Source organism: Acinonyx jubatus, chromosome B3 (assembly GCF_027475565.1).
Source record: "Acinonyx jubatus isolate Ajub_Pintada_27869175 chromosome B3, VMU_Ajub_asm_v1.0, whole genome shotgun sequence".
NCBI classification, from domain to species: Eukaryota; Metazoa; Chordata; class Mammalia; order Carnivora; family Felidae; genus Acinonyx; species Acinonyx jubatus.
The window spans coordinates 58,423,577-58,445,962 of NC_069386.1; the positions used below are offsets into that span (position 1 = coordinate 58,423,577).

The 22,386-nt window shown below is 41.9% G+C and overlaps 2 protein-coding genes across 13 annotated transcripts in view; one reads left to right on the forward strand and one right to left on the reverse strand.

The window, feature by feature from the left end:
* FRMD5 (FERM domain containing 5) overlaps positions 1 to 11,661 on the forward strand; it is a 316,026-nt gene extending 304,365 nt beyond the window's left edge. For 2 of the 7 annotated variants that reach the window (XM_027067141.2, XM_027067144.2), the window contains 3 exons: positions 390 to 496; positions 7,937 to 8,280; positions 8,460 to 9,103. In XM_027067141.2, the coding sequence (XP_026922942.1) occupies positions 390 to 496; positions 7,937 to 8,280; positions 8,460 to 8,507 (499 nt within the window). In that variant the 3' untranslated portion in view covers positions 8,508 to 9,103. Of the gene's footprint in view, positions 1 to 389; positions 497 to 7,936; positions 9,104 to 9,156 lie in introns of those variants that run through there. The other 5 variants (XM_027067136.2, XM_027067138.2, XM_027067140.2 and 2 more) reach the window with 4 other exon arrangements.
* A 3,106-nt stretch (positions 11,662 to 14,767) lies between these two features.
* The window catches only part of WDR76 (WD repeat domain 76), a 62,134-nt gene continuing 54,515 nt past the window's right edge, over positions 14,768 to 22,386 (reverse strand). For all 6 annotated transcript variants that reach the window (XM_053224080.1, XM_053224081.1, XM_053224078.1 and 3 more), the window contains 2 exons: positions 22,111 to 22,164; positions 14,768 to 16,300 (listed from right to left, as the gene is read on the reverse strand). In XM_053224080.1, the coding sequence (XP_053080055.1) occupies positions 16,045 to 16,300; positions 22,111 to 22,164 (310 nt within the window). In that variant the 3' untranslated portion in view covers positions 14,768 to 16,044. The remainder of the gene's footprint in view (positions 16,301 to 22,110; positions 22,165 to 22,386) is intronic.

The window sequence follows — 22,386 nt, forward strand, 5'->3', positions numbered from 1 at the left end:
TATTACTGCCTTCACACGGCACCCCTTGGAGCAGCAGTCTCTGTCAGCAGTCAGGAGGCTGCCATATGGGTTTTCAGGCACATTTTTAGGAGTCCTGGGGCTCTACTCCCTGACAATCCTGCCCAGAGACGAGAGGCACCACTGCTGCACTAAAGCAAGGTTCAGGTGGGTCTGGGATATGAGGAGGTGGATGAGTTTGAAGCAGTGTCTCTGATGGGGATCCAGGGACTAAAGACAAAAAAAAAAAAAAAAAAAAGTTTTAAGATTTTTTTAAATAAACAAACAAACTTAACAGAGCCAGGCAATTCTAGTAGCTACTCAACTCTGAGTCCTGATCCCATCTGTTGTGTGCACTGAATTAACACAGTTCTCTTTTCATTTAACCTCAGAGCAGGGATGGTTCCCAGCCGCAGCTGTCCCTCCATAACCCATGGCCCAAGGCTGAGCAGTGTCCCTAGGACCCGGAGAAGAGCTGTTCACATCTCCATCATGGAAGGTGAGCAAAAGCTCTGGAGATGACCACAGGGTTCCTCCAAGTTTTGACTTGGACCCGTTCCTCTCAGGGACCTTGAAAAGAAGTGAATGCAGCAGAGACAGCAGAACTTTTCTCCAATGGACCGGAGAAGGTTTTGTGTAGTGGATGGGAACACCAGCTAGGTTTCAGGTGAAGGGTAATCCCACCCAGCCCTGCTGAGCTGTAGTCCAAGAGGGGATTTAGATCTGAGAGTGTTGGGGTAGACCTCTGGGAGGCTATGTATGTTGCATATGCCAGGTTCCTTGCAGTTCTGAAATTGCTTTCCATCAAGAGGCTTTTCACTTGTTTTTCAGATCAGACCAGTCTCCACAGGTTAAACAATCAAGGTGACTGAGGCAGTTAACCAAGAAATGAAAAACTCTTGGTTCTGAAGCACTCCAGTATTTGCTACCACCTTCTATTTCAGTTGTAGAAAGCTCTCCTCTTGCTATCTGAATTCTTTAATGTGATCTCAGGAAATCTAACATGCCTCACCTCTCTCTACCCTTCCCTCCCTTTGGAGGAGGCTGCGGTGGGGTGGAGTGGGGTCGGGGGGAGGCACAGGGAGACAAAGTCTGTGTATCTTCACTGAACTACATATTGCAGTAGCTAAGGCTGATACCTCTCTAGTCCCTGGGTAGTTAATATTGTTAGGAGACTCTCAGAATATTGGCCTCATTGTCACTGACTGACCTGCCCCCAGGCTGGATATAGGTATAAGTCGAGTGCTTTTACTCCCAAAGATGGATGTTTTTGTAGGACCACAGATCTCAAGCAGCAGCGAACAGCAGCAGGTTTGCTTCAAACCTATCCTGGAAGGTGGGGAAGGAAGACTTTTTGCCCTTTCTGTGGGAATGCTGATGAATGAAAATAACCACGTAGGTTAGGAAGGACATCATTCCGCTGCTCCCCTGTGAGGATCATGGGTTGGTGTTTAGGATTTTATGTGTCCCTGACTTTGCATTACCTAAATCTGGTATAGAACTACAGTCTAGGGGTTGAGAACCCTGGCTGAGAAACCACATCAAGTACCTTAATTATTTGAGTATGTTAGTTGTTCTTTTTGATTTTTGTTTTCTGTTTTTAAGTTTATTTATTTACTTAGAATCTCAAACACCCTCAGCACAGAGCCCAACGTGGGACTTGAACTCCTGAACCGTGAGATCATGACCTGAGCCAAAATCAAGAGTCGGACGCTCAACTGACTGAGCCACCCAGGTGCCCCAGTTGTTCTATTTGTAAAGTAGGGATACCTTCCTTGTGTCCCCATTGAGTTGTGAGGAAGCTGATGTACATGGAAGTACTTGAAAGAGATTAAAGCACTGGGGAGCCTGGGTGGCTCAGTCGATTAAGTGTCCAATTTCAGCTCAGGTCATGATCTCGCGATCTGTGAGTTTAAGCCCCATGTCAGGCTCTGTGCTGACAGCTCAGGGCCTGGAACCTGTTTCGGATTCTGTGTCTCCCTCTCTCTCATAAATAAACATTAAAATAAAAATTTTTTAATAGAGATTAAAGCATTTACTGGACAGCCAGCAAGCATAATGCAAAGAGGCCTGGTCAGGAAGTAAAAGGTGAGATTCAAATCAGAGCTCACCATGTATTTTTCTGAGCCTGTTGCCCCCACCCTAGAGTGCAGTGTGGATGTGGGAGGGTGCCTTATGAACTACGAAGCATAATCACTATGCAAGGTGTGAAGTTATTGAGGTCTGTCATCAGACACAGCCTCCTGGCTTTTCCTCTGGTCTTAGGTTGAGCAGGAGAATGGAGCACAGTTCTCTCTGACCCTCTTCTTGTGGGGTGTTCATCTAAGGAAAGTAGAATGAATTTCTTCTCTTTTGAGGAAACATAACTTTCTCCTCTCCTTGTGGCCCTTCTTTCCATTCATCCTGAGGTCTAAAGCCACCAGGTTCATCCCAAAGCTCCTGCAAAAAGTCAGGACAGCTGTCCTTCTAGAGAAAAGGCCACCCTCTGAAGGAAGCTGGCACTAATGCAGGTATAGGGAAGAGCCTCGTGCATTTGTTCTCCAGCATATGGAAGAATGTCCAGTAAAACCCAGGTTCCCAGAAAAGGGAAGACTGAGGCTATCCGTGTGGGAATACAATACATTTGTAGTAGCCACAAAGCAGGGTTGGCAGAACAACTCAAAGGCAGGAAGCCTGTCCTCAAGCTCCCCCAAGACAAGCTATGAGGCTGCCTCAGTTCCCAGCCAGTTCTGCCTGTCTTCTCCCACTGCAGCAGCAGTAGGCTCTTCAGCATCTGAAATAGTCCTCTTTGCTTGTAAAATGCCAGGGGAGGATGCAGCAGGAAAAGGCTACCAAAGAAGCTATTAAAGCAGAGACTTCTAGGGCCAAGGCACACCCTCACAATCTCAGCCTCCTAGAACTTCACACCTGGCAAATTATAGCACAGCAGGCTCCCACATGCTACTCGGAGCCAAACTGCTGCTTACACCCCACGCCTGAGGCTGCCTGTGGACGAGCACAGCCTTCATCCCCAGTCATGGCCTTCAGCCTGGAACCCAGTAGATTCGGGAGGGCACAGGCAGAAGCAGCTAAGAACTGCCCCAGCAGGAATGACACTAACAGGCTCAGAGTGAGGAGAGGGAGATGGACATCTGGTTTGGGTGTGGGGTAAAGAAAATGATTTTAGCATTTAATTTACTCTATCGGTCAGGGATTATCAAGCCTGGGGAAATAAAGAATGGATTATTTCCCAGAGAGTTGAGCTACACCATCTCTCAAGAGGGATTTTGCCTTTAAAGCACCCAGCAAACAAAGCTGACCCTCACTGTCCACCCAACCAGGCAGGGAAGGGCTGAGTGCAGCATGATGGGGGCCTCAGAAGAAGGGTGCTAACCAAAACTCCGAGGAAGTTATGGACATTTGAAATTGGTTCATAGTCCATCAGAGACTGTCTTTCCTATATAGTCCATATGGCACATACTATCACAGAAATGATTTGCCTTTTCCAGAGGGAAATATTTGTTTACTATCTCTAAAACCATGGGAAAATTGCAGGGGCACCTGGGTGGCTCAGTCAGTTAAGCGTCCAACTTGGGCTCAGGTCAGGATTTCACGGTTTGTGAGTTCGAGCCCCACGTCGGGCTCTGTGCTGACAGCTCATAGCCTGGAGTCTGCTTCCGATTCTGTGTCTCCCCCTCTCTCTCTGCCCCTCCCCTGCTTGTGCTCTAGGTCTCTCAAAAAATAAATAAATGTAAAAAAATTTTTTTTAATAAAAATAAAATGGGAAAATTGCAAAAACATTAATATAACACTACAATACAAATGAAACTATGTGATTCCAATGAGCTGGGATCCTTAAGAAGATAACTGCACACTGCTTGGCCTTCCCCTCTGCCCTCAGGGATGCTGAGATACCACATGTTATTAGCACAGGATTGACCAGAGAGGATGCTCAGGTATGTTGGTTCCTCTTATCTGCTGCACCCTGAGGGTTGGCTCAGCAACAGAAGGCCCAACAGTGTACAGCCCAGCAGAGGATGGGACACACTCCGTTTCTGGCCCCAGAGCTGACACCTCACACTTCAGAGCCACCCAACCCAAAGCCAAATGTCTTTATAACTTCACATCCTGCATTTTCTGGAACTATGTGATTCTCCATACCCTGTGGGATTGTTCTTTGCCCTCTCTACACCTGACTCTGAGAAGTCTGGGGCCCTTACACAGGCCTCCAGGAAACAGCCACATTGCTGGAGAAGCATTACTTTTTATGGCTCTAAGTGCTTCTGACTGAATCCAGTCCACTGATAATGTCAGCCTCTCAGAGTTGTTCGTTCCCTGAAGCTCAGCCTACTTTGTCTCCAGAGCTGACATCCTCTCTCCAGCACGGGAGGCACTGTAAAGGAGCTGCCATGCATGAGGTCAGCAAAAATCCTTTGTCCCTAGTTGTTTTTCCATCCTTTGCCTCTGTATCTCCCCTGCCTGGCTGGTTTCCTTGAAGAGATCAGCTGGTTTCCACTGAAGAAGTATCTGCTTTCCTGGGCGACCATGGGGAAGAGTCTGATTAAGATTCACACCAGAGTCCGAGTTCAGCTCCGGTTGACTAATCATTGCCTTCGGCCACTAAGTGTGCGCATACTGAGGATGGGGCCCCGGCTCCAGGGGAGGCTCCTGACCACTGTGTCCCCTGGCCCACAGAGAGCCACCTCTGGGCAAGACAAGCAGCTGGAACATATCCAAGGTAAAAAAGAATCCTCTGTTTTGCTGTGCCATTTGCCAGATCCCACCCACCCACGGTACCCACCCCCTCCATCCCACAGTAACAGGTTTGATGAAGGGGTTGGGGTGGGTGGTGACTTCTAGTGAACCTGAAGTTTTGTACAAGACTAGTCTGACATACATACAGGTGAGGTCTGTTGAGGGAACAGAAGACTAACATTTACTGAGTAATTTTGTTTGTCTAGCAGTCTACTAGAAATGCATACATTTCCATTATCTTATTTACTGAGAGCACCAACAACTTATTATAATGTGGTTTCTGGTGTCCCTCTGATCTGTTCTCTCTGATATAACAGCCTTTGCCTCTCTCCTTCCCCTCCAAGCTTAGGGCTGAATAGTAGGCTAAGCTGAAATGCACTGAAGTGGCTTCAGCAGCTAAGCTGGTCATACTGTGGAAGATCTGACAGTCATAGCTGTCTTTGTGAGGGGACAGCCTCTAGAAAGGGTATGAGGATTATGTGGAATTTAAGAAACAAAATAGATGAACATATGGGAGGGGGGAAAAAAGAGAAAGAGAGGGGAAACAAACCATGAGAGACTCTTAAAGATAGAGAACAAACTGAGGGTTGATGGGGGGATGGGCTAGATGTGTGATGGGCATTAAGGAGGGTACTTGTGATGAGCACTGGTTGTTGTATGTTAGTGATAAATCACTGAATTCTATTCCTGAAACCAATATTGCACTGTATGTTAACTAACTAGAATTTAAATAAAAATGGAAGGAAGAGAGGGAGGAGCAGAGGAGCCAACACATGTGTGATCAGGGCCTCAAGATTTGTTTTATCAGGAACTTATTAAACATTCCCAGGTTCATATTCCTCATGCTGCTTGTGCAAATGCAGGAATAAGGGGAAAAAACTGGGGGGAAAGGATCAAAGGAGCATCAAGAGCACTGGAACAAGGGGCTGGCTCTTAATTTCACATTATTTCACAACAGTTTCTTGGGCAATTGGGACCTAAATCTAAAGTAGGTGTAAGATGTTGACTTAATTCATCCAGGCCCAGAATCCAACTACATGATCATTAGCACCAGGAAATAGAAAGAGGCTTGGAGTCCATCCTTACCTTTGCCATCACCAACCAACCACATGACTTCAGGCAAGCTCTGTAACCTCTTGCTTTCATTACTTCGTGGAAAGATAAAATGAAAGCACTTAAAAAAGTTTAAAATAGTATACAAATGTAAGATTTTAGCACAAGGGGGGAAAAAATAAAACCAGGACCATGAGGAGCTTCTGAAAGCAGAAGCTGAAAGCTGTGGCAAATATACTTACTGATGGTGAGGTGATGGGGAGACTAGGTGGCTAGCAGGGGGCTGCTGTTCCTGCCCCAACCCACCCCACATTTGTAACCAATCCCAGGATTTGTTCCTCTGGAGAATCCTTAACTGTGTCGATGGGATCCAGCAGGCTGAGCAGGCAGACTGCCTGGGAGCAAATGGCTACTCAAGAGACCCAAACACAACTCACTACTTCTGAAAGGTTACTGCCACCTTTTAAGAGAGACCTTTGGGCGGGGCGGGGGGGGGGGGGGGGAGGGCAGCGGCGCCTGGGTGGCTCAGTTGGTTAAGCATTTGACTCTTGATTTTGGCTCAGTTCATGATCTCACGGTTTGTGAGACCAAGCCCCACATAGGTCTCTGGGCTGACAGTGCAGAGATTCTCTCTCTACCTCTCTCTCTGCCCCTCCTCTGCTTGTGCTCTCTCTCAAAATAAATCAACATTCAAAAAGTGAGAGAGAGACCCTTGGGCTTATGAAGCTAGCCCTAATCAACCCTTATTTGGTCAAGCCTTTACATAGCTGGGAATCTGATCTAGTCTGCAGCAATTCAGGGTCAATTTCAGAGCAACAGAAGGGAACTGGCTTCTCTTACCATAGGCCGCAAAGGCAGGGAGAGTCAGAGCCACTCTGGCACCCCAAAGATAGCCAGGAATGAAAATGCAGACACTGAACCTGAAACAAGAAGCCATTTCCTCGAGAGCATTGTGATGTGGGCCATACTCGGTGACTCCAGGCCCACATCTTCTAGCCTCCATAGCTACTATTTAGTTGAGGGAGTAACCACCTCCTGTTTTTTGCTACCAGAGACTGAGCACTGTAAAGAGAGAAATGTTCATCTGAAAAAGTAGAGAGATAATGGGTAGTTTTAGGGGGTCGGAGAACACTTTCTCCTGACCATTGTAAGAGAATTTCCACCCTGACCCAACAAGATGTTCTCAGAGACCACGCTGCAGTTTGGAGTGTGTAAAGATAGGGGATGTGTCAGCCTACAGTAGACCCAGCTCATTCTAAAGTAAAAAAAAGGAGCCACTAGCCAAGGGCTATTCCCCTTCTCCATCAGAAAACACTTAGGAAGAGGGGTGCCTGGGTGGCCCAGTTGGCTAAGTATCTGACTATTGACTTCGGCTCAGGTCACATCTCCAGGTCATGAGATCAAGCACAGAATTGGGCTCTGTGCTGAGTGTGGAGCCTGCTTGGGATTCTCTCTGTCCCTCTCTCTCTGCCCTCCCCTGCTCATGCATGCACATGTGTATGTGCACATGCACACTCTCTCTCTCAAAAATAAACATTAAAAAAAAAAAAAGAAACCACTTAGGAAGAGCAGATAGGGTTTTAATGTCCCCTAAGATTAGGACAGCCAGAAGTGGGAGGCTGAAGAGACAGAGCACAACTGCAGAAATCCAAAAGATGACCTCATGAACTCAAGGAGCTGCATGCTGGGTTGTTAGAAGGGCACTCAGCTCCAGAATCAGTATTTCATGAGCCCTAGTGAAGGAAAACAGTCTTTTCCTCCCCATTCCTGCCTCTTAAGATCCTCAGCCCAAGAGGGAGACTTGAGCTCCCTGAAATGTGGCCCCAGCTCTGAATCAGGGATGGTATGCAATTCAGAATGTCTTTCAATGTCTTTCAATTGGAAAGGCAGAATCTTTGACAAATCTTGCCAAAACCCTACGTAAAAAGAAAAAAACCTCCAACCATGGCCCCTCTGATGTCTGCTGCTTCTCTTATCCTCTTCCTGATACATCAGAACAGCATGCAGCAGCCACTGTCATGTGAAGTGTACAGGGGGGCTTCCTTCCAAGATTTTAGTTACCATATAAAACAGAATGGGTGCTGCCTCCACCAGACAGCAAAGTGTGCACAGGGACCCAGAAAGCCTTCTCACGTTCCTTTTGCATTTCCAGGCCTCGAGTCCCTCCGGGACAGTGCCCATTCCACGCCAGTGCGTTCCTCCTCCCACGGGGACACCTTCCTGCCTCATGTGAGAAGCAGCCGGGCAGATAGCAATGAGCGAGTCGCCGTGATTGCAGACGAAGCCTACAGTCCTGCAGACAGTGTGCTGCCCACCCCTGTGGCTGAGCACAGCCTGGAGCTGATGTTGCTTTCCCGGCAGATCAATGGGGCCACCTGCAGCATCGAAGAAGAGAAGGAGTCTGAAGCCAGCACTCCAACAGCTACAGAGGTGGAGGCCCTTGGGGGAGAGCTGAGGGCCCTGTGTCAGGGGCACGGCAGGCCAGAGGAGGAACAGGTGAATAAGTTTGTTTTAAGTGTCCTCCGTTTGCTCCTTGTGACCATGGGACTCCTCTTTGTTTTGCTCCTCCTCCTGATCATCCTTACCGAGTCTGACCTTGACATTGCCTTTTTCCGCGATATCCGCCAGACCCCCGAGTTTGAACAATTCCACTATCAATACTTTTGTCCCCTCAGGCGATGGTTTGCCTGCAAAATCCGCTCAGTGGTGAGCCTGCTCATTGACACCTGAGAAGGCATGACTCCTCCCAATAACTAGCCAGGTGGACCAAGGAGCCCGGCTACCCATTCCCAGCAATGGGACCCATCGCGGAACCATCGGCACATGTACCAAGTCCTCCTCTCATGACTCAAAGTCCACAGCCTAGGAGGGTCATTTCCCAGAAGAAAAAGAGGATAGGCTCATGCCCTATCTAAACAAACTGGGAAAACTCATTTCCTTCAGAGGTTCTTTCAAGAAAGGCTCAGCGACTCTGTTTCTCATCCTCCCAATTTGCAGGATAATTTTTGGTTTTGAATTTTGATTTTTCATAGATGTGTATTATTTTGAAAGTATCAAATAAAAATAATTTATTTTACTATTACGAATTATCGCAGTAGTGTCACCTAGCAGATGGGACACTAGTTGAAGACTAGAGAGCTGTCGTCTTCTGTATTGTGCGGGAGCTTTCCTACTGGGCTCCAGTAGGCTCATCAGTGCAGCCTCAGCAGCACAGGCCAGGGGTCTGGACAATGGGAACTATCTGTAGGTTTTCCTGCCAGACAAGATTTGAAAAAAGTAAACATCCATGTAGAATGATTAAATGGAAAGTTGCTTCTTATGATGGTCTGAGTTGGATTTTCTTTTCCTTTTGTTTTTTTCAAATCTGAGCAGAGTGGGCATCTGAAGGGACCACCGCTACCGCAGCAGCAGCAGCAGGGGTGGGGTAAGTCTGTCCCCTTAGACTAGAGATCCTAGTGGGCATCGCCATGAGTTTTATATAATGAACTTAGACTTCTGTGATTTTTTTTTTTTCCTGAAGAACCTCAAGATTTTTATAGTGCTTCAGAGACATTAGTTGAATTCAGTGGTGCCTGAGATAAGACTGTCAGAAATGTCGGACAAAGTGTAGTTAACAGAAACGAGAACTTAGGTACCTAAGAAACTGTTGAGATTCAGAGAGCAGTACCTATTTTGTACCCCCCCCAAAAAAAACTATTTCAATTTATATTTTAACAAGATGTTATTTTCTTATCAATTCATATTTTGTTTTTACTTTATGGATTAAGAAAATAGAGCCTGATGAACTAAATGATGCAAGAAAGAAACTAATCTTGAGAATGAAAAGCTTCAGAAAAGAGAATTCCAAGATCAACAAAGAGCCTTGGAAGGGACCAAGAAAAGGATTTCTTTAAATAGGCATACTAAAAGATGCCTACAAAAGAAAGAAAGCAAACGTGGCAGAAACCAACAATTAGATGTAGAAATACTGCCCCCTAGGGTCATCCTCTGCATCAGGAAAATAAGAGTTGTAGGAAAGTATTTGCCATTCTTGCTGAGGGAAGCTGTGGAAGCATGCAAAGCATAGCATGTGAAGGGTGAGTGTGGGGTCCAAGGCCCAAGCTCTGCAACTCTTAACAACCACTCACATACAAGATCTCGTTTTCATCTCAGGGAGAGATTTCTAAGTCATCTGGGGCCTGAGGACTTATTTAAGGATAGTCCGTAGACATATTCCTGGGACCCACACAATAGTGGAGTGGCTGCTAACATCACGTGATGTTGGGCAGCCCCAAATGCAGAACAGGATGAGTCACTTGAAGATTTGCTCTCCCCTAATTTGTCCCCTGAAATAGCAGAATCATGTCCATGTACAGAGTATAACAGACATGGAATTGACAGGGGGTACAGGGTGGGGGGAGTGGATTGTACAATTCTAAATGCCCTTTCATCTAGACCAGGGGTTGGCAAACTTCTTCTGTAAAGTGTCAGATAGTACATATTTTTTTTATTTTGGTTTTGTGGGCCATACTCTGTGGCAACTACTCAACTCTGCCATCATAGCACAAAAACAGCCATAGGTAATACATAAACAAGGAAACATGGCTGTGTTCTATAACAGTTTATTTTTAAAAAGACAGCTGAATTTGGACCACAGGCCATAATTTGCCATCCCCAATCTAGACAATAAAACTGCTCCTTACCAGTATGTTAGCAGAAAGGGGGTCGGCTCTGCTCCCATTCCTGACTTGCTAAAGGCCCAGGACCATTTCCCAGTGGAGGCACTGGGGTTGCTTGTTTAAAGGGTGCTTGAACAACCAACCAGCAAAGAGGTAACTGATGCCAAGATGAGCAACATCAAGTGTTTAAATGCTAAAACTCCACCAGAAGCTAAGAATGGAAGAGGAATGTCTGATCATTTCCATACCAGCGACAATTAGGGCAGAATTACAAACATCTATTTACCAAGTGACAAGACAAACTGAAGGAGATCCTAGTAAAACTTAGGGATCACTTAGAACCAACTATCCACTGCCACTTGTCATCTACACAGGAAGGCTTTATTTAGCACAGGACTGAAGTGAAAAGTAGACTCAGAGATAAAAAGGCTGTCAGGAGATAGGGGGCTGGTTTTAACCTGGATATCTACTGTCTTATGCAACATAGCAGATTACCTTTTAGTGTAGTGTTCCTACCTCAGTCTGTAGAATATGGTGTTTCTATGCAGTGAGTGATAACCTTGACAGTGACCTTTCATATTCACATTAAAGAGAGATACAATATTCCATTTCCTGGTATGTTACTTGTGTCTAGAGTTCTAACAGTACAATAGTCCATACCACTTCCAACAGCTGGATTTTGCTCTCTGAACAGAAACTTTTGGGTTATTTTTTTCCAGGGCTTACCCCAGAAAATACAGATAGTAAAATTTCCTTCAATTTGCTTTTCAAGTAGCGCTTGAATAACAAACCTCCTTTGTTGGTGACTAGTCTTTTTGGTATCTCCCCATCGTTAAACATTGTTCAGATTTTTAACCTGGTTTTACTGTGTTCCACTATGTCTCCCATTTTCTCTCAAAATTAGTTTGATCTCATTGTAGAAAAAAACAATGGATTCCATAGCTTCATCCATCAGAGGAAATAAAACTCTTACTAAAGAATAGTGTACTGCATCTTTAAGCAGTAGAAGGTAAACTACCTGCAAATGTGAATTTCTTAGTTTCATTAAAAAGTATAGTTGTAAACCTTTCGTGTGCCAAAAATTCTAAGTTATACTTTCCTTCAAAGCAATGTACTTTTTTCTACATATGCAGTATGTAGTTAGCATAAAATCATTGGTGCCATGAAAATTATTTTTAAACTTAAATAAATATTTAAATATCATTGAAGAGTGGACTCTTTTTTAACCTACAACTGGTCTCCCTTTTTCCTCCTTAAAGTTACCAACACAGAGATAAAAGGATACCAGGGGGATTTATACAGCTGACTGCTGTTCATGACTAGAATCATTTAAAATAGTCATTTTATTGGGGCACCTGGTTGCCTCAGTCAAGCATCCAACTCTTAATTTTGGCTCAGGCCATGATCTCATAGTCATGAGGTTGGGCTCCACACTGGGCATGGAGCCTACTTAATATTCTCTCTCTCAAAAAAAAATAATAGTCACTTTGCTTATATCCATCTATCATCCTTGACCTTTCCCCCAAAATAAATACTACTAAAAACGTGGAAACTGTAATAATAGAATGATTTTAGAGATGAATTGGACCTCATTTTTCTGTTGAGGAAAACCAAGAAGTGATTTTTCCTAAGGCTACATAGAGCCAAAAGTAGAACCAAGATGGTCCAGGGTGCCTGGCTGGCTCGATAAGTAGAGCATGAGATCTTGAGGTTGTGAGTTTGAGCCCTACATTGAGTGTAGAAATTACTCAAGAAAATAAAATCTTAGGGGCAGCTGGGTGGCTCAATCAGTTAAGCATCAACTCTTGATTTCAACTCAGGTAATGGTCTCACAGTCTGTGGGATGGAGCCCTGCATCTGGCTCCACACTGACGGTGCTGAGCCTGCTTAAGATTCTCTCTCTCCCTGCCCTTCCCCTCCTCTCTCAAAATAAAAGTTTTTTTATAAACAAGAACCTAGATGGTCCAGCTTCTAGACCAGTGTTCTCACTCAAGCCTGGAACAAGAACAGAAAACATTTCCTATGAAGGGAATAGAATGGTGTCACTGCTACAGTAACCTGATAATTACAACTTACAAAATATATTCCTATAACATTATCTCACCTGATTATATAACCATCACTCTGGCTACAAAACTGGTAATGGTCTTTTAAATTCCATGAGGATGAAAAGTGAAACTTGTGCTAGTTTCTTACCTAATCTTCCTGTTTTCAATTCTATCTGCTCCATTCTGCTACCAGATCATCTTCCTAAAGCACCAATCATGTTATGTAACCCACCTCGAAATTTTCAGAGGTTCCTATCACCTATAAAGTGATTATCTAATATCCTGTCCCTAGTGGAGTTTTGTTTTTGTTTCTAATGACAAAGTCTTTGCTTAAAGTGATCTGCAAAGTAAAAAGCCTAAGAAACAGGGGTGCCTGGGTGGCTCAGTAAGTTGAGTGTCCAGCTCCTGATTTCAGTTCAGGTCATGATGCTAGGGTCGTAGGATTCAGTGCAGAGTGTGGAGCCTACTTAAGATTCTCTCTCCCTCTGCCATTCTCCCCCACCATTTTCTAAAAAAGAAAAAAAGAAAGCTCTCTAAAAACAAAAAAGAAAAGCCTAAGAACCACTGGATGTGAGTGGTGATTTCCCATGATCCTACAGTTTTTTTAACATTTATTTAACATTTGTTTATTATTTTCCCCCAGTGCAAGATGGGGAGAGGCAGAGAAAGTGGACACAGAATCCAAAGCAGACTCCAGGCTCTGTGCTGTCAGCACAGGGCCCAACATGGGGTTCAAACTCATGGACTGTGAGATCATGACCTGAGCCGAAGTTGGACGCTTAACTAAACCACCCAGGTGCCCCCATGATCCTACAGCTTTAAGGCAGCCACTCTTCTATGGATACTTAATGAGGACCCCCTATGTACAGACCCTTTCAGGGCTCTAGCACCCACTCCAGTGCTAAAACACAGCCAATGTTTTACTCCTGCCTCTGTGCTAAATGTTATCTTCCTCACAAAATTTCACCTTTTCATTTGAAAATCCAAAAACACTTATAACCAAATGAACCAAAATATGGGTTTATGCTGTCCTGGAACTAAAACTCCTTACTGGCCATCAATACCATACTAAAAAGGAAAAACCAAAAAAAGTACTAAATCAGAAGGGACAGCCTAGCAAAAGGACACCTAAGTTTTTGGAACCTGAAGTTAAAGGGCATATATTGCTTCCTCTTGGGTTGATACAGAAGATACCTGTGTCTGCCCTCCTCCCTCCCCATGTGCTATAACTGACTGAAAGGATTTAAATCTTTGTGTACACAGCCCCAAGCTCCCTACTTTCCTGGAGAACTGCCTTTGCAAAGTCATCTCCGTGGAAAGGAAACTCAAAGGCATGAATACCAAAACAGGACTTAAGGAACTAAGATTTATTAATTCCTAATCATTTTTAAGTCTCTCCGAGTTTGACCAAGTCCCTGTCCGCCTGAGAATCGTCTCCTTCTTCCTTAAGGGCATAAAAGGATGGGCATCTCAAAGAAAATGACTCAATACAGAGCTTACGTGCTTAAGAGATATCATAAAGCCCAACTTAAAAAAAGAGAGAAAGCAATCATAACATACGAATAATTACAGAAGCCATAAAGCTTTAAGCAAGTCTCTGGGAGAAGTACCTTTCACAACAGATTACAGTTTAAGGATGTCCTAAGGGAGACAATTTTCCTTTATGTGCTTTGTAGATTTAAACAATTACTCCATTATAGAGCTTATCACTGAGAAACAAGTCCCCACTCACTCTCCTTCCTTCCTGCATTGCATCAAGAAGACAGAACTCTATTAACTGGAATTAGATATAAATACTACAGTTTATGAAGCTAAAATGGCAAAAGAAACCACAAAAGTGACAAACATCAAGAATTTGCTAACATTTATTGCAGAAACCGGGCAATTACCACCAAGGATTCAAAGCTTAAATGATGGTACTAATTTCAATGAGAGTATTTTTCAATATCTTTAAAAAAGAGCACTTTTCACAAAAGTAGCCACACTCTGGGACCTGTGACATGAAGTGGTGTAGAAAACGGAAAGGGAAAAAAAGAAAAGAAAAGAAAAGGGAAAGGAGCCTACAGGCTTCATTTATTATCTCCAGGGCAGTTTAATAGAAGTCAACCTCACTTAGCTTTCCCTTCCATTTCATAAATGAATATTTCCATTTCACTTACCAATTTCTATAATCCTCTCATCAAGAAAACAATTCTTATTACTTATAACCTATTTAATAAACTAGGCCTCAATAATTACAGAGAAGGAAATTATACATGTGACTTTATTTCTGTGATACACAATTTGAGAAGACATTTCCTCTTAGAATTCAAACATATTGCCAAAAACTATAATAGTCCTTCAGTAGTAGTTTGTCACTGAAGAGCAACAAGGTAAATATCTAGCAAAAAGGTAATATCTTACAGTAATGTCAGTCACTGATTTTGTAGCTACCCTTCCAACAACAAACACTTTCAAATTGCCCTAACTTCTGGAAAAAAAAATTTATGACAAAAAATGCCAAAAGTCATTTTTCATAACATTTCCTCCAAATATGAATTAGGAATGAAGGTATTCACTTAAGATAATGAATCTCCACTGGAGAGTTTAAAGACAGGGATAGGTAAGTGTATCTGAGACGTTCTAAGGCAGGAGCTTTCACTTCTTAAACCATGACCTACAGCAGTACCACAATAATAAAGACATATATTTTACATCAGAATATACATGTGCATATATACGTACAAATATGCACGCATATATAACTAAGTTTCACAAAACAACCCTTACTCTATGTTTCCTATTCTTTCCTATTTCTTTCCTTTTCCTTTTTTTAAACTCTGGTCATGGCTAAACTGATTTCATGTGAATAGCTATAAACCACAGTGTGGAAAACACTGGTCTGAAGGCAATCTCACCCTGACTTACAAGGGTCAGGCAGATCCAAACCTTGTTCCTAGAAGACCTAGAATTCCTCAGCCATGTCTCAAGAGCCATCTAGAGGAGATCAAAGGGTCAGCACACACAGACCCAGGCCCTGCCCAAGTCAACTAAGGCTTCTCAACAATTATCTTGGGATTTCACATAACAATGAATTTAAAGGCGGGGGGAAAAAAGAGCTCTCTATTTAAAAAAATCAAAAGTTTGAAAATCACTAAATTAGGATCTCTTCCAGTATATGAGTCTAGAAATAAATATTCACTCCAAACTATAAAATAAACCACAAATCCAAATGTCACTATCAAAACCCGTATCATTAAACCACAAAAACTTTTAATAATAACCAAAGCTTTGTAATTTATAATGCTAGAATTTCTCAATATACTGCCTGATTAAAGTGCTGAAGCAATCATAGCCTCCCCTCAAATTCCCTCCCCAACCTACAGAAACAACTTAAAAGCCTTCTCCCTTACTAAAAGTACATTCTGCTCACAGTTCTTACTAATAAAGCAATTTTATATTTGCTAAGAAGAACATATGAACAAGTAAACAGACCAAGGCACATGAATTACTAGGCTACTTAGACACTGATTTGAACAAATTGGTGTTGCTAAACCAAACACTCAGCAACTTTCTTAATTCATAAAAACATGTATCTTCCCACTGGAATTGCCTCCAGCCAAAATATACCGAGTTGGGTGCATAGCATTGATGGAACACACAGAGACAAGGCATTCTCCACCAAAAAAAGAATGCACCTGCTTTCCTGTCTCATGGAAGATTTCCACCCGTCGTGGATGAGCCATGCTGCCAACTATGACACAGTCTTCTTGTTTAGGGTCCCACACAGCCTGGAACCTGGTCAGCCACCGCCCAGTGATGGTGTTGTGCCTAGTGAAAAAAGCAAGTTTTTTAAAGGTAGTAAGTGTTAAATAACTGAAGGCAGCAATCAGCAGACAGTAAACATGGCAATGCTCCTAAATGCTGGTTTTCTCTGCCAAGCTTCTCATTAAGTTACTGAGTTACCATCAGCCTAATCTCATCCTTCATATAAAACTGAACACTAGGGGTGCCTGGGTGGCTCAAAGTGTCTGACTCTTGATTTTGGCTCAGGTCATGATCTCACAGTGCAGAGCCCGTTTGGGATTCATTCACTCTCTCTCTCTCTCTTTCTACCCCTCCCCTGCTCACTCTCTCTCTCTCTCTCTCTCAAAATAAACAAACTTAAAAAAAAAAAACCCTGAAAATTAGTCCCTTCATGGTTGTTCCTTTCTTGGGATGCCTGGGTGGCTCAGTAAGTTAAGCATCCAACTCTTGATATCGGCTCAGGTCATGATCTCGCAGTCTTGAGATGGAGCCCGGATGCACTAGGCATGGAGCCTGCTTAAGATTCCCCCCTCCCCCTCTCCCTCTGCCCCTCCCCTGCTCACACATGCATGTACTCTCTCACTCTCTTTCAAAAAAAAAAAAAAAATGAAAATCAGGACAGAGATGATGTCTTCTGTACTTCTCAATCTCCAGTGCCAAGTACAGTGGTTTGTACTCAGTGGATGGTTACTGTCTGTTAAAACAGCACCTTTTGGGGGCACCTGGGTGGCTCATTTGGTTGAGCAACCAACTCTTGATTTCAGCTCAAGTCATGATCCCAGGGTTGTAGGATCAAGCCCTGCTCAGCATGGAGCCTGCTTAAGAGTCAGTCTCTCTCTCTCTCTCTCTGTCTCTCTCTCTCTCTCCCCCTCTCTCCCTCCCTCCCTCCCTCTCTCTCCCTCTGCCCCTCTCCCCAACTCGTGCAATCTCCCTCTAAAGTTAAAAAAAAAAAAATAGCACCTTTTTTGTTCACTATTTCCTAGCTCAATAGAATCCTCACCCTTCCTTTTTTTAAACATACAAATAGAAGAAGCCCTAGAAATAAGAAATATACAATCCAGGTTATTGCCATTTTAATAGAATCTATAATCCCGTATTTGTATTCCCCTGATAACCAAACCCTGAGATCATTTTATATTCCATAAACTTTTAAGTAAAAATACATTTGGGGCTCAAAGAAGAAGTCACAAGAGAAATTAGAAAATATCTGACAATGGAGCACCTGGTGGCTCAGTCAGTTAAGTGTCAGACTTGGGCTCAGATCATGATCTCATAGTTAATGGGTTCAAGCCCCGTGTCAGACTGTGTGCTAACAGCTCAGAGCTTGGAGCCTGCTTCAGATTCTGTGTCTCCCTCTCTGCCCCTCCCGAACTCATGCTTGCTCTCTCTCAAAAATAAATAAATATTGAAAAAATTTTAAAAAGAAAGAAAATATCTGACAAATTAAAAGTGAAACACAACATACCAAAATTTATGGGATGCTACAAAAGCAATACTAAGAGGGAAATTTATAGCAGTAAACACTAAAGTCTCAAAATCAACACACTCTAGTTCCTCAAGGAACTAGAAAAAGAAGAACAAACTCAACCACAAGTTAGAAGAAGGAAGGAAACAATAAAGATTAAAGCAGAGCTAAAAGTCAGGTCATGATCTCACAGTTCATGAGTTCAGGCCCCACATCAGGCTCTGTGCTGACATCTCAGAGCCTGGAGCCTGCTTTGGATTCTATGTCTCTCTCTCTCTCTCTCTCTCTCTCTGCCCTTTCTCTGCTCGTGCTCTGTCCCTCTCTCTGTGTCTCTCAAAAATAAACATTAAAAAAGAAAAATTTAAAACAGAGCTAAATGAAATGGAGAATAGAAAAACAACAGAAAAAAAACAAACAATAGAAAAAAAAAACTAAGTTGGTGTTTTGAGCAGATCAACAAAATTGACAAGCCCTCACCTAGATTAGGAAAAAAAAGTGAAAAAAAAGAATAAAAGATATAATGCAAGTAACTGAAATCAGATATGAAAGCGAGGACATTAAAACTTATGTCACAAAAATAAAAAGGATTACAAGAGAACAGTATGAACAATTATATGCCAACATATTGGTTAACCCAGAAGAAATGGCATTTCCTCATGGACCGAACCATGAGGAAACAGAAAATCTAAGCCTATAACTAACTACTAAGGGGATTAAAACAGCAATCGAAAACCTTCCCATAAAGAAAAGCCCAGGACCAGATGGCTTTGCTGGAGAATTCTACCCAACATTTAAAGAATAAACACCAATGCTCATCAAATTCTTCCCAACAATTAAGGGGGAACTTCCAAATTTCTTTGAAACCAGCACTATTCTGATACCAAAACCAGAAAAGGAGTCTGCAAAAAAATAAAATGACAGACTAACATCCCTGATGAATACTGATGCAAAAATCCTCAACAAAATACTAACAAATTGAATTCAGTAGTGCATTAAAAGGATTATACACTATGATCAAGCTGGATGTGTATCTGGAATGCAAAGATGTTTCAACATACAAAACTCAAATGATTTAATATACCACATTAACAGAATGAAGGACAAAAACCATGAGATCATCTCGATGCAGAAAGATCGCTCGACAAAATCAATACCCTTTCATGATAAAAACATTCAATGAACTAGGAACACAAGGAACTATCTAAACATATTAAAGGCCATATACAAAAAGCCCACAGCTAACATCATACTCAATGGTGAAAGACTGAAAGCTTTTCCTCAAAGATCAGGGAAAAGGCAAGGATGCCCACTCTTGGCATTTCTATCCAACACAGTCCCGAAGTACGTTTCTTACCAACATAAATCTGGTAGGACTAGAAACACTAATCTAAATGCCAGGTGTTCACAACTGTACAGGTAGCTAGATCCTACCTGTGAGACATCACCATTACACCAACAAGCATTTGATAAGGGGGACATTCTGAACACTCACATGATGATCAATTAGACAAGAAAAAGAAATAAAAGGTACCCAAACTGGAAATGAAGAAGTATAATTATCTGTTTGCATGACACAACTCCACACTCACATAAAATTCAATTCTAAGACTCCACACTCACATAAAAAACTGTTAAACTAAAACAATTTCAGCACCGTTGCAGGATACAAAAATGAATGTACAAAAATCAGTTGCATTTCTACACATTAACAATGAACAATCTGGACAGGAAATTAAGAAAACAATCCCATTTACAAAAAAGAATACATAGGAATAAATTTAACCAAAGAAGTGAAAGATTTGTACACTGAAAACTACAAAACATTACAAAAAAAATCAAAGAAGATACAAATAAATAGACATCATGTCCATAAATTGGAAGATTTAATATTGTTGAAATGTTCATAACTATTCAAACTGATCTATAAATTTAATGTAATACCTATCAAAATCCCAATGGCATTCTGTACAGAAATAGAAAAACAATCTTAAAATTGATATGTAAGCTCAAAGGACCACAAATGGCCAAAATAATCTTTAAAAAAAAGATTTTTTTTTAAGTTGGGGGCCTCACACCTCCTGATTTCAAAATATACCACAAAGTAATAGTAATTAAGACAGAGTGGTACTGGCATAAAGACATACAGTCCAATGTAACAGAGAGCCCAGAAATAAACTCTCATGTATATGGTCAAATGACCTTCCATAAGGGTGCCAAGACCACACAATAGGGAAAGGGCAGTGTCTTCAACAAATGGTGCCAGAAAAACTGGATATCCACATACAAAAGAACAAAGTTAGACAGTAATCTTACACCATATACAAAAATAACTCAAAATGGATTAAAGACTTAAACATAAGACCTGAAACAAAACTCCTAGAAGAAAACATAGTGAAAAAACTTCAGGACATTGGATTTGGCAATGATTTCTTGGATATGACACCAAAAGCAAAACAGACAAATAGGACTATATTAATCTCAAAAATTCTGCGCACCAAAGGAAACAATCAACAGGATGAAAGGCAACCTACAAAATAGTGTAACTCCTACAACTCAAACTAGGGGCGCCCAGGTGGCTCAGTCAGTTGAGCATCTGACTTCAGCTGAGGTCAGGATCTTAGTTTGTGGGTTTGAGCCCTGTGTTGGGCTCTGTGCTGACAGGTCAGAGCCTGGAGCCTGCTTTGGATTCTGTGTCTCCCCCCCTCTCTGCCCCTCCCCTGTTTGTGCTCTGTCCCTTTCTCTCTCTCTTTCCCAAAATAATAAATAAAAAACATTTTTAAAAAATTGAAAGCAAAAATGACCCATTTCAAAAATGGGCAAAACGTGAATAGACAGTTCTACAAAGAAAATATATAAATGGCCAAAAGCATATGAAAAGATGTTCAATATCACTAATCATCAGAGGAATGCAAATCAAAACCACAGTGAGATATTACCTCACACCCATTTAGATAATCACTAACAAAAGAGCAGAAAACAAGTGAGGGGCACCTGGGTGGCTCAGTGGGTTAAGTATCTGACTCTTGACTTCAGCTAAGGTCATGATCTTATGGGTTCTTGAGTTCGAGTCCTGCATCGGGCTCTGTGCTCATGGTGCAGAGCCTGCTTAGGATTCTGTCTCTCCACTCTCTGCCTCTCTGCCTCTCTGCGTGTGTGTGTCTCTCTCTCTCAAAATAAATAAATAAATAAACTTAAAAAAAAAAAAAGAAGAAGAGAAAAGTGATGAATATACAGAGAAATTAGAACCCTGGTGTACTGCTGGTAGTATCAGAAAGTAAAATGTATAGCCCTTACAGAAAAACAATATGGAAGTTCCTCAAAAATTAAAAAACTCCTCCTTCTGGGCTATATACCCAAAATAATTCAAAGGACCTTGAAGAGATATTTGCACACCCATGTTCACTGTAGCATTTACAATAGCCAAAAGGTAGAAACAACCCAAATGCCCTTCAACAGATAAACGGGATAAAGAAAATGTGGATTACACATACAATGAAATATTATGCAGCCTTAAAAAATGAGACCCTGTCACATGCTAGAACATAAGAGAACACTGAGGACATGATGTCAAGTGAAATACGCTAGTCAAAGAATGACAAGTACCGTGATTCTACTCATATAAAGTATCTAAAGTAGTTATAAGTACTTATCAAGTGTCAAGTAGAAAGGTGGTTGCCAAGGTCTGGAAGGGAGGGAGAAGGAAGAATCAAGGTTTAATGGGCATAAAGTTTGAAAAAGGAAATGAAGAGGGACAATTTATGAGAAAGGAAACAAACACACTTAAATGTAGCTTCCACAGACTATAAAATGCATGAAGCAACAGTCAACATATTGCATACCCTATTCCCAATTCCATAAATACTCACAAAGAGAGACATCTAGGAAGAAGGCATTGACGCAAGTTGGATGTAAAATACTGTACATACATTAAAAGTAGCAGATGCAAAAAAAAAAAAAAGAAAGTAACCAAAGAAAGTAAGTGGGAAGGTGGGGAAACCATTTAAGCTCACAACAAACAGGTATAAACAAAGAGAGCTTCAGCTGGCCTCACAGTAGGTAAGTAGTTACAATCTTCTTTAATAAGATACCATGAATAATTCAAGTTGAATACAGTCATACACCTTAACCAAACAGAACCACCCAGCTGTAGAGAACAGCTACTGACTAACAGACTGAACCTCTTTAAAAATACAGTGAACCTGGAAGCAAGAACACTTCTAAACAGGATAGGAACCAGCAACCTAGGACACTTAATGTAATACAAAAATCAGACTTATTACATCTCTTTGATAATCAGATGTCTAATGTATGCACTCTAAATAGCTGATAGCAATCCAGGGTCTACATTATTCAGCATATGGAAACCTACCTGATGGTAGTGAGCAGAGGAATCTGAGAGGATATACAGCTGCTGTCAAAGATTCTGCAAAATAAAGATCAAGAATAAAGTAACACCCTTTTTACTGTTTCTTAAAAATTTTCTGAAACATCAGTGTATTTAACAAGCTTTTCATTGGCCCATGATATGAAATATGATTGCTATTTTAAAATATATAGGATCAGGCTTTAACAGAAATTACAAGAAATATTATAAAATTCAGTGCTTTATAGTTTAGTGTAGAAATAATTTATTTAAATGCTATTA